The sequence below is a fragment of the Chlorocebus sabaeus genome, chromosome 18 (assembly GCF_047675955.1).
Source record: "Chlorocebus sabaeus isolate Y175 chromosome 18, mChlSab1.0.hap1, whole genome shotgun sequence".
NCBI lineage: Eukaryota > Metazoa > Chordata > Mammalia > Primates > Cercopithecidae > Chlorocebus > Chlorocebus sabaeus.
Window position 1 is genome coordinate 65,125,378 of NC_132921.1, and position 12,507 is coordinate 65,137,884.

At 44.6% G+C, this 12,507-nt stretch overlaps 1 protein-coding gene across 1 annotated transcript; it reads left to right on the top strand.

The window, feature by feature from the left end:
* Positions 1-1,897: 1,897 nt before the first annotated feature.
* On the top strand, positions 1,898-8,459 carry TGIF1 (TGFB induced factor homeobox 1). The gene is given in 5 exon segments (XM_007974534.3): positions 1,898-2,207; positions 2,209-2,321; positions 2,323-2,480; positions 6,423-6,649; positions 7,431-8,459. Coding segments are annotated over 5 exon segments (1,170 nt in total). The 5' UTR covers positions 1,898-2,111; the 3' UTR covers positions 8,007-8,459.
* Positions 8,460-12,507: the final 4,048 nt, after the last annotated feature.

A 12,507-nucleotide genomic window follows, 5' to 3' on the forward strand; every position in this document is an offset into this window, starting at 1 on the left:
GGGAAGAAAGGCCCAAGGGAGAAACCTGGGGCGCTCGGCTGGTTCCCCCACCGGCGGGCGAGGGATGCGGGCAGTCAGTGCGCGGCAAGCAGAAAGGAACGCGTTTCTGGACCCGGCCGCCCCCCGCGTCCGCACCGCCGCCCCCAAGGGACGAGTGACAGCGGCCGCTGCGCTCGGTCCAGTCCTCCTGGCTGGAAGGTGCGGGGGAGGGGCGGAGGAGCGGCGGGGCGGGAGGGGGACGGGGCGGGCGGCTGGGGGCGGAGGCAGGACCTCCTGTACCTTCCCTCCTCGCCTCTCTCACTCTGACAGCGCCGAGGTGCGCCGAGCAGGAGCAGGGAACAAAGGAGCAGAGAGGGGAGGGGAGAGAGTTGGGCGAGGGAGAGCCCCCGGCCGGCTGCCAGAAGATCCCGGCGGGAGGAAGCCCAAGTGTCACTTGAATTCCACCCAAGGAGCGGACGCCTGGGATCAGAGCGCCCTGTTTAGCAATAACGGCTGGAGCACGTCCTACAAGTTACGGGAGAGTCGGCTGTGAAGGAGACGTTCGCTTGTCCCCTGTGTTCCCGCTCCTGGACCCTCCAGACCCCAGCCTTGCCTCGCGCTGGGAGGGGAGATCCAGAATGAAAGGCAAGAAAGGTAAGGCGGCCGCGGGCTGCGCGCACCGGGAGACGCGAGTCCGGGGAAACGTGCTGGCCCGGCCGCGCCGCGCCGCGCGGAGTCACTTGGTGGACTTTTCCGCCCAGGGGCTCTCATGCTGGAGCGGCGGCCGTGCTCTTTGTTGAGGCTGCGTCTGAAACGGCAGCGGCTGTTTTCCTGCTAGACACAACACGAGGGGCTGTTGTGGGGCGAGCCTCTCCACGCTGTTGGCACGTTGTCAAGAAACACGCTCAGTGCCTTGTTTGTGCGCCTGCAAGTTTCATTGTCTCCGCCGACACCCCACGCTCGGCCCAGCCGCCGCGTGGCTTCTCGCTCTTTCTCGCGTGCTGGGGATATGGGGTCCGAGTAGGGAGGACCCACCACCTCGTTTTTCCCGATCCGGACCCGAGGCGGCCGGGGCCGCTGGACCGCGGCGCCTTTGTCTGAAAGTTCCACTCCTAGGCCCCCCCGCCCCCGCCGCCCCCCTACTCCCAGCCGGGCCCTATTAGTGTTCTTTAGGGATGTGGTGTTTTTACGATCGAAGGAATGCGATTCTGGACCCCCTCATCGCCCTCGGGTGTAAACATCTCTGGAAAGCCAGACTTTTACAAATTCCCAGTCTCTAAAAGTTTTCCCACGATGAATTTTGGGGCAGGAGGAAGAGTTAGGACCCAGGGCCAGCAGCTTCAAGCGGCATGCAGTCAAAATGTGTCCAAATGTGACAAGCAGGCTTGGTTGTAAGTGCAAAGAGCAAGGCTGTCATTGTTTCCACGAAGCGTTCTGGAAGCTTTACAACTAAAACTTGCCGTCAGTTTGGTTTAAAAACAAAATATACCGGAGGGGGGAGGCTGGGGGGGAAGAAAGCACACACAACACCCCGAAAGGTCAAAGACTGTGAAGTCCCTTTTGAAGTTAACTTTTGAGTCCCTGGTTGGGAGGTCCCCCGAGTGTTCCGCCGTGGGCTGGAGGTGGCGTTTCTGTTGTGATTTATGTGGAGAGGTTCAAAACAGAAGTTAATCGCTCGGGAAGCGGACGGGCGGGGCGGCGCTACTGCGCATGCTCGGGAGCCTCCTGGAGTTTAGAACTCCGCATTCTTTCAGACCCAGCCCGCTGGGGGGCGTTCCTGGGGGGTAGCCGCAAGGCCAGCGGGGTTCCTTCGGCTGCGTTTCTGTGGGAGGCCCTGAAACGCGCGGAGCTTCCCTCTGCCGCCAGGCTTTTCCAGCGAGAGTGAAATTAAACGTGAAACTCGGATCAACTGGTAGTCGTTGGCGGTAGAACGCCCTCAGGACCCCCTCCCCGCGATACGGAGGGCGGACTCGGGACGGGGAATTGGCTCTGGGAGAAAACGCGCGGGGAGCGTCCGAGACGAGACGCCCAGTGAAAGCCGTGCCGACCCTTGAGGGGACTGACAGGTCTAGGGAGACGCGCTGTCTGTTGTGGTGGGCCTCCCCGGAATAAGTGAGGGCTCTGTTTCAAGGATGATTCTAGCGCAGAGCCGGACTTCCGCCGGGGTGGGCTCCCCGCATTGTTCGGGCTCTGGCGGGGGCGGCTCTGATTACTTTCCACGGCCCGCCCCCCCACCTCGGGAATCTTCAGTCCCCCTGACTCTCCCGCGGCACTTTCGCCTACCTTCCCCCAACGCCCTGGTCCTCTCTGGCGACCCCCTTTGCACTCTCGGGGTCCTCCTGCCCCTCCCGCGGCGCGCCTCCCACAGCCGCGTGCCCTCTGCCCGGAGCTGGGGACCAAGGCTGGGCCCCGCCGGCCGCATCGGTGGGAACTTCCGCGGTCCCCATCCCAGGGCGCATAGGGTCCAGCTCCTCGGCGCCGACTCATGGAAACAATGAAAGGTGACGGGCTGAAGGGGAAACTTTGCGACTGGTTCAGGGCTCGTCGGGGGAGCCGAGGCTGCCGAGGTTACCCGGGTTTCTTTCCCTTTTTAGGTTTCCCTGGCTAGTAGTCTGGGGTGGGCAGGACCCTGAGAACGTGGGATTCACGGCCTCATTTCTAGTTTATTGGGACCTGGAGTTCCTTTGCTTGTGCTAACTCGTGCAGTATGCGGGCCGGCCTGTTTCACTTGAGGCTGAGGAACTCTGAAGAACAAAAGCTCCTTGGGCCCCTCCCTCTCCCCGTGCTCCTCCGCAGTCCTCCTTCTAAAACTACCTGGGAGGGGGGGAGCCTTCCTCGTCGGCTCTGGAAAGACTCCTGAGGAAGTCGGGCCCGCCTTACTGTCCGTCGTGTAAAAGTCCGCAGTCTTTTCAAGTTCTCTTGAAACAAGTGCACTTTCAGCTCCATTCTTGAGCCCGTGGTTTGGTGAGACTGGTTTGTGATAATAGTGTGTCCTCCCAGAAAGCCGAGAGTGACGCCAAAGACCTCCTAAAATGGCTTAACAATCAGAAGGATCGATAAGGAAAATCCACTGAGTCTTTTTGCTCCCAGTTTTTAACTGTTGAATTCCTGCTTTGGGATTGCTCTTTGGCTGGGGTCGCCAACCACACCTTGGATTTGGTGGCTTGGGTGTTCGATTCCTGTTGCTTCTCCCAAGGAGATACTGATTTTTTTTTTTTCTTTTTATCCTGGAGACGGGGTCCGGCTATGTTGCCCAGGCTGACCTTGAACTCCTGGGCTAAAGAAATCCTCTCGCCTTGGCCTCCCAAAGTTCTGGGATTACAGGCAAGAGATATTGCTCCGGCCCAAAAGAGAACTTCTGGTCAGGAAATTTGCTGGGTTAAATTTGCTTTTTCCTAACTGTGCACCTCGACTTTTCCCATCGATCTTATTTCTCGAGTCTCTTCACAACCAGTGTCTCCCGGCCTCCCTGTCTCATCATGATGTTACCGACCTACTCAGAAAAGAAAGTGCAGGGCCGGGCGCGGTGGTTCATGCCTGTAATCCCAGCACTTAGGGAGGCCTAGGCGAGCAGATCACCTGAGGTCAGGAGTTCGAGACCAGCCTGACCAACATGGAGAAACCCCGTCTCTACTAAAAACACAAAATTAGCCGGGCGTGGTGGTTCATTCCTGTAACCCAGCTATTCGGGAGGCTGAGGCAAGAGAATCGCTTGAACCTGGGAGGCGGAGGTTGTGGCATTTGCACTCCAGTCTGGGCAACAAGAGCGAAAGTCCGTCTCAAAAGAAAAGAAAAGAAAAAAGAAAGTGCAGGAACAAGTTGGTCGCTGCTTAGAGCGGTGGGATCCTCAGGCCATGTTGTGGCTTTCCACACAACATTTCCTTGTATGTGGATAGAGTGAACGAAACTTGTGATTCTGCCCCCCCCCCCCCCCCCCCCCGCCACATTTTTTAAAGTGTAAGCAAAGCAACACGTTTGGAAACAAGTCTTCACCGGGAAACTTTTCAAAAGCGCTGTTACAATAGGAAATGAGTAAGGAGGAAAAAAGTCTTTGTTTTTCCAAGCTGAGCCACAACCAGGAGGGAGAGTTTTAATGAAAACAGTCCTGACAGCAGCAAACGTGGTTTTACTGCAGTGAAATATCAGCTGGCGTAGCCAAGGAACTGAAGTTTTAACTTCCTGTTACTTCAGCTTTTGTGCACATATTGGAAATATTTGTTAAGAGTTCCAGAGGCCTGGCATTCATTTATTTAAATGAACTGAAAAGTCGCGCTGCACTTTGGGGTTGCTTAACTGAAACCTGCTTTTGTGTGTCACTAACCTATTCTGAAAGATCAGCCTTCTTGTCAAACTAGGCAAGCAGATCAAAGGGCAGGCTTCAGGGGCTTTTTTTGTTTCAAACTCTGTGATTACCAACTTACAGTTGGGAATTCACTGTTCAATGAGCAAATTTTCACACTTTTTCTAGATTAAAAAACGGAGGGAGATAATAGCCTTGAGAAGAATGTCTGGCTTTTCAGATGTTGGAGAGTTTAAACAAATTGCTGTATTCAGGGTTGCTTTAGTCATTTAATTAACTTGACACGTTTTTTTAAAAGTTCGATTTCTTTAATTATCAAAGCCAATGTGAGACAGGAACCCAGCTGTAATATCTTTAAGCTTTTTCATTAATAGTTTTTCACCCAAATTTCAATATGGGTTTGAAAGGCTCGTCAATAGTGAAAGTAGTTTCAGTTTTAAATGGGCAGTTTTTAAAAACTTCAAAAACTTAAATCATCAGAGGAGGGAAATTTCAAATACACAGCAGTTAAAACTTAGGATTCTTGTGTGGTTTATTTGTAGCTGTTTATTAAGCCGCGAGCTAAAGTGAATTTGCAAGATCATCCACCTCTTTGTTAGAACTTGCTTTACTTTGTCTGGAGAGTTCTGCCTTTTGTAGGACTACCCTGCAGCACCTTCTGCCCCCTGCAGTCCAAAACGAAAAATGTGTCACCAAGTCAGAGTCAATTACACGGGTGGGAAAAATTCCTTTAAAAAAGAAATGGTGTTTAGCTTAAGAGGAATATTCCGTTTTTATTTCCTGTCAAGGTGAACTGGCTCAATTAAGGTCAAGTCATATTTTCAACCAAAATTACATACTACAGAGGAAAGAAAGCATACAAAGCTAAAAATGCATACCTTTACATTTTTTGTTATTGTAATTACTTCCCCTAATATAGAAGTGCTGATTTTTTTCAAGCATGCCATTGTTTGTAATTCATTTCTGTTTTTAAGATTCTAGGTTGTCTACAAGCAAAAGAATGTATTTCTTTAGTCATTCGGAGTAGCCTGCTGTAGTTTTTGGAAGGTGGAGTTAATAGTGTTTGTTATTTAATTTTTTTTTAAGTTCAGAATGATGTTTAAATATCTGTAAAGGCCAGGTCTGAAGCTTTATTGAATCCAGTCCATCTGTGATTTAAATATTTTCTATGGCTTGTGAATTCTTAAAATTTCTGGCAGGATTAAAGTACTTACAGCCAAAAGAGCTTCCTCTGGGGCTTGCATATTCAGTTTCCTTTGTCATGTAATCATTTAAGACTAAACTCTGCTTATTGATATGTAGTATTCTATTCTAGATTGAGATCAAACCGGTAACTGAAATTTAGGAGACATTTTTAATTCATTTAGTATTAGGCATCTTTTGACCTTACCAAAGTACCAGTAGTAGAAAAATATTTTTGTGTGATGAAACTGAAAACATCAGTAGTTGTATTTAATAAAAGGTGACTGGTACTGCCCATTTAATGTAGATGTCTAACTTTGAATAAATGTAGGTAGCAATGAATAAGCAATGACCATGCATGGTGTTAGCAGAAAATTTTAACATGTATTTTACCTTTAGAATACTAACTGGGTTCAGTGTAGTATGTAATTTTCCTTCCTTGTATCCGTGGAAAACAATGTGCAAGTGCCCCCTTTTATTTCAAACCTTCAGTAGAAGAAGGAGGAAGAGTAACATTTTAAATGTACATTAGGATACTGGTTAGGTTGCTTTTCCTAGTTAGCACTGATCTTAGAAGGAAGGTTGGTAGGCACATTCCAACTGCCACAGCACCCTTCCTGTTTTAAATGTGGCAGGTTATTCATTTGGGTGCAGTTTGTCTCCTCCAATGATTAGACAAAAGAGTTTTCTGAGCATCATTCAAAAGGAATGTGAGAAGTTAATGAATCCTAGAGGAAAGCGGCTGAGAAAAGGCATCTCGCGTTTGGTTGAGAACCTCCCATGTGGTGCTAGTCAAATTACTTTTACTTGTACCCTGAATTCAGGACAGAAAACACTGCTCCTTCCCCTCGCTCTCAGTTGTTGGGAAAGCATGGTTACACTGAATGGTCAGCCTAAGTGAGCTTTGCAGTAGTTGCTGTGCTTATAAAGCAATTGACAACTGGCCTTTGTCCTTTCCTAGGTATTGTTGCAGCATCTGGCAGTGAGACTGAGGATGAGGACAGCATGGACATTCCCTTGGACCTTTCTTCATCTGCTGGCTCAGGCAAGAGAAGGAGAAGGGGCAACCTACCTAAGGAGTCTGTGCAGATTCTTCGGGATTGGCTGTATGAGCATCGTTACAATGCCTATCCTTCCGAGCAAGAGAAAGCATTGCTGTCCCAGCAAACACACCTGTCTACACTACAGGTAAAGAAAGAGAGCATGAGGTTTACAGATGCATTTTTATTTTTAAAGTCATTTTATGGCATTCCTGTGTGTCAAGTCATTAAGCTCCTTTCCACTCAAAGACAGAAGGAATATCTTTTTATTGTAAACTTGATAGTGTTAAAAGCTAATAACTAGCTATTTAGAGAACACAGAAACACTTGACAGTCATCTGTCAGATAACATTTCCTTTAATGCCTAAAAGAACCTTCCTTTATGCAACAGACATTAAAAGGAGGTTAAACCTTACTCTATTGCCCAGGAAACTGGTTTGATATTTAAACAAGGACGACTTCAGTGAGGTTATTCATGTTCTGTCTGTTGACATAGTCATTTGAACTGGGAAAAATCAGTTACTGGGAGGAGTGGCCCTTTTCATAAGGAGAGGTGTTCCTGTAGTTGATTAACTTAAATGTTGGAGCAGTAGGTGATAGGTTAAAATGGGGAGAGTTAAAAGGTAAACCTCTCTCTCAAATCATTTTTAAGCATTTGAGATTTTATATCTTTTTCTTCATCCTGAAAAGGTTTAAGTATGAAGAGACAAAGAAGGAAATTTGTATTAGAAACTAGGTTTATGATAGGAGATAGCTTGCTTGCTTGGCGGAGCTCCAATACCTTGAAATAACATTGTAAGTTCAGGTCAGCCTTTTCATGCTTTCTTTAATACAGAGTGCAAGATCAATTAGGTACCCCATAGAACGTTCTCAGAACCCGTTGGCTGAGTGAATGAGTAAAGTGTTAAAGCGTACCGATATGATTTCAGGTCTGTAACTGGTTCATCAACGCCCGCCGCAGGCTCCTCCCTGACATGCTGAGAAAGGATGGCAAAGATCCAAATCAGTTCACAATTTCCCGCCGTGGGGCCAAGATTTCTGAAACGAGCTCTGTGGAGTCCGTGATGGGCATCAAAAACTTCATGCCAGCTCTAGAGGAGACCCCTTTTCATTCTTGTACAGCTGGGCCAAACCCAACCCTCGGGAGGCCACTGTCTCCTAAGCCATCATCCCCAGGATCAGTTTTGGCTCGTCCATCGGTGATCTGCCATACCACTGTGACTGCATTGAAAGATGTCCCTTTCTCTCTCTGCCAGTCAGTTGGTGTGGGACACAACACAGATATACAGCAGATAGCGGCCAACAACTTTACAGACACCTCTCTCATGTACCCAGAGGACACGTGTAAATCTGGACCAAGTACAAATACACAGAGTGGTCTTTTCAACACTCCTCCCCCTACTCCACCGGACCTCAACCAGGACTTTAGTGGATTTCAGCTTCTAGTGGATGTTGCACTCAAACGGGCTGCAGAGATGGAGCTTCAGGCAAAACTTACAGCTTAACCCATTTTCAAGCAAAACAGTTCTCAGAAATGTCATGATTGCCGGGGTGAAGGCAAGAGATGAGTTGCATTATTTTATATATTTTTTATTAATATTTGCACATGGGATTGCTAAAACAGCTTCCTGTTACTGAGATGTCTTCAATGGAATACAGTCATTCCAAGAACTATAAACTCAAAGCTACTGTAGAAACAAAGGGTTTTCTTTTTTAAATGTTTCTTGGTAGGTTATTCATAATGTGAGATGGTTCCCAATATCATGTGATTTTTTTTTTCCTCCCCTTCCCCTTTTTTGTTATTTTTTCAGACTGTGCAATACTTAGAGAACCTATAGCATCTTCTCATTCCCATGTGGAACAGGATGCCCACATACTGTCTAATTTTTTTTCAAACAAGTATGAATCTAGTTGATTGATGCCTTTTTTTCATGACAATAAAGTATTTTCTTTAAAAATTGTTGTAATTCAGAGTATTTCTGTTGAGGGAGGCGCTTCTTAAAAATGAGGAGGAATATAGCACCCCAGTGAGCAGGAAGCTGAGGGGGTAGGGTGCAGTGTTAGGGGGTGTCAACAGCTCTTTGAAAACCTGTGGACAACAAGCCAGTTTGCATAAACAGGATGTGTGATATTTACTCTTGATAGGAGGCATAGCAGGCCCTTAGAGCTTTACTTAAACTGCATGGCAAATTGAAATGAATCATTTCAGTGTTTAGCTAGCCACTAAATTCCTTACTGATCTGTCCTGCATAGTTTAAAACATGGCCGTGTTGTAAAGAAAAGTCTTGAAGCATCCGGTTATTGCTAAGCTTACAGAAGAAAACAACCCAAGCAATCTCTTGCCCTTTTTGCATGTTACCCTTTAACCTTTGTTCAGTGGTACATTTAGTTAAGACATTTGTATTCAAATATAGCATAGTATTTGCAGAGAAACTACCTTTTAAAACATCTTAAAATGTTGTCTAAAATGATGAAATAGACAGTGGGGTTCTGTCTATGGTGGGATGGTTAGTTTATTAGGTGAGTATTTTCCAAGGTCACAGTTTGTGAAAAAATGGTGCTATGTACAAGTGGAGTTGGTTGGGATAGACAATCACTTATAAAGCCCAGATGGCCAGAAGGGAATTGGTGTTGCTCCTTTCACTTGTATGGTTGAGCAGATTTGTCACATGCCACAAAACCATTCTTTGTAGTCATGCTTAGTACGAGCTTTCTTTGTTGTTACAGTCATGTTCTTTCCAGCCCTGCCCCAGCTATGAATTGTCTAAGTGTGAGGGAGCATCGGAGCTTCAGTATTGTTTAAAGAATGTAGAAAAATCCTACTCACAAATTTGTCTAATTTTGAAACTATTTTAGAAAGTCCCTACTGTAGAAAGAGCTAAACTCAAAAGACTTTTCTTGTAAGTGAAAGAAGAAAACTGCTGATGACTACCAAGAGGTATAAGAAAATGAAGTGAGGGAATGTGCTCTAGCCTGTGGGGTGCAACTTTGGTGGGGCACATCAGCTTAGAGTGGTCTGGCCCCACCTCAGAGAGTCACAGAAATAGACAAAAACCCAAAAAGTACTAGTAAAGTAAATACAAGGAACAAAATAAACATTAATAAAAATGAATGACGCAAAGGTGATCAAGAATCATTACTTGCTCCAACAGCTAGATCAAAGGCTGAACATTTTGCTTTAGCATAGGTGAGGGAAAAGAGCAAGTCCTAAAAGGCTTGCCCTGTTATGGTGTTTCATCACTCATACTGGAAGGGGAAGGAAAGGAGCCATATGACTCATTTAAAAGAAAAACGAAGTCACCTTAAATTCCCTATGTTTTACTTCATTTTTTCCCTATTAAGGTTGTTACAGATCATGGTTGATAATAGCTGATGTTGAATGAATGTAATCCATTATCTAAAAACAGGTACATTTAATTGAAAAGATACATGTAAAAAGCTGTTCATATCAAAGCCAAATAGGAATGATTTTTATGCTTATAATTTCCATGGTGCAATATATCTTTTTAATTTGTTTACTTTTCACCTATTTGTGTTTTTGAAGTTCATCCCATCGCGTGTAGTTTGGGTCTGGCTTTTTTATTTAGTCTAGTGATCTCTGCCTTTTACTTAACATTTGTCAATTTACATTTACTGTAATTATTGATATGTTTAGATTGAGTTTACCATTTGGCTTTTTTCTTTGCTCCTCTTTTCCTGCCTTCTTTCAGGTTGAATGTTTTTATTCTCATATATATCATGTCATTATGTATTATATATCATTTATTGTTGTATATGATATATTATATCATATATTACATATTATATATCATGAAGATATATATGAGAATATCATTATTCTCATATATAGAATTCTCATATATATAATGTCTTTTTCTCTGATTTTGTTTTAATTTTTCCTTTTAAAAAAGTGTTCTTTTTTTTTTTTTTTTTGAGACAGGATCTTGCTCTGTCACCCAGGCTGGAGTGCAGTGGCATGATCTTTGCTCACTACAACCTCCGCCTCCTGAGTTCAAGGGATTCTTGTGACCCAGCCTCCCAAGTAGCTGAGATTACACGCATGCACCACCATGCCCGGCTACTTTTTTTGTATTTTTAGTAGAGATGGGATTTCACCACGTTGCCCAGGTTTGTCTTGAACTCCTGACCTCAAGTGAATTGCCCTCCTCAGACTCTCAAAGTGCTGGGATTACAGGCATGAGCCACCAAGCCCGGCCTATTTTTATAGATTTAGGAGGTACAAGTACAGTTTTCTGTTTTTTCTATTGGTTTATAAACTATATACCATATTTTTAAAATGGTTCTTCTAGGATATTACAACATACATCTTTAACCTACTGCAATCCACTTAGGGTTAATATGATACAGCTTCATATAAAACACAGAACCTTGCAACAGTATAGTTCCATTCACCCTCCCTCTCCTCTCTTCCTTCGTTTTTCACATACATTTACAGCTACATACATGATAAACACAACAGTATGATGCTATCATTTTCACTTAAAACGAGCATCATTCAAATGATTAAGAGAAAAAAGAATGTATGTATCTTTTATATTTGCCAAACATTGACCATTTCTGATGTTCTTCATTGTCTCCTATAGATTTGAGTGACATCTAAGGTCTTTCCTTTTCAGCTTGAATAATTTCTTTGAGAGTTGTAGTCCAGGACTGCTTGTGACAAGTTTAGGCTCATTGAAACGCTTTGAAAATGAGCTCATGGAAAATGACTTTATTTCACTTTAATTTTGGAAGGATCATTTCACTGATGGGGAATTCTGGGTTGATAGCTTTTTTTCTTACAGCACATAAAGGCATTTATTGTCTTTTGACCTCCATTGTTTCTGATGAGACATCAGCTGTCATTTGTATCATTAGTCTCATATGTATAATGTCCTTCTCTGGCTGTCTTATTTTTGAATTTTAGCAGTTTCACTAAAATGTGCCTATGTATGGTTTGTTTGTGCTTATTTAGCTGGGGATTCATTGAGCTTTTGGATCTGTAAATCTATGTTTTTATTTTTATTTATTTTAAAATCAAACTTGGGGAAATTTTGGCCATTTTTTCAATTTATTTCTTTCCTGTCTCCTAGAGCTCCAGCAAATTTACATTAGATCACTTGAGGTTGTCCTACATGTCTCTGAAGCTTTTTTTTTTTCTTTAGTCTTGTTTCTGTTTTAGATTGAATAATTTGTATAATTTATTTGCAATTCACTAACTCTTCTGTCTTCAGTCTGCTGATGAACTCATCCAGTGGACTTTCATTATAGTTATAGTATTTTTCACATGGAAAAAATTTCCATTTAGTTCTTTAGCATTCCTTTTTTTTTTTTTTTTTTTTTTTCTTTTTTTTTTTTGAGACGGAGTCTCGCTCTGTCGCCCAGGCTGGAGCGCAGTGGCGCAATCTCGGCTCACTGCAAGCTCCGCCTCCCGGGTTCACGCCATTCTCCTACCTCAGCCTCCCGAGTAGCTGGGACTACAGGCGCCCGCCACTTTTTTAGTAGAGACGGGGTTTCACCATGGTCTCGATGTCCTGACCTTGTGATCCGCCCGCCTCGGCCTCCCAAAGTGCTGGGATTACAGGCGTGAGCCACTGCGCCCGGCCTAGCATTCCTAATTCTCTTCTGAGATTGCTCATTACTAATTATGAATATATATCCTTATAAGCATTTATAATAGCTGCCTTAAATACTTGTTTGCTAATTGTAACATGTCCCAATCAGAATCAGTTTCCATTGACTGTATTTCACTTCTGTATGGGGGTCACTTTTTTCTTTTTCACTCGTCCAGTGATTTTTTATTATATGCTGGACAATATGGATGGTACAGCAATAAAGACTATGGATTCAGCTACATTCCTCTGAACTGTTAACTTTTGTCCTCAAGCAGCTCGTTCACCTGAACTGAAACTTCAAACTAGCCTGTAATGAATCACAGCTGAAGTCTCTGATTAGTTTTCAGCTTCCAGCTGCTGCCTTTAAGTTGGGCCACTGGCGTCTCCCATG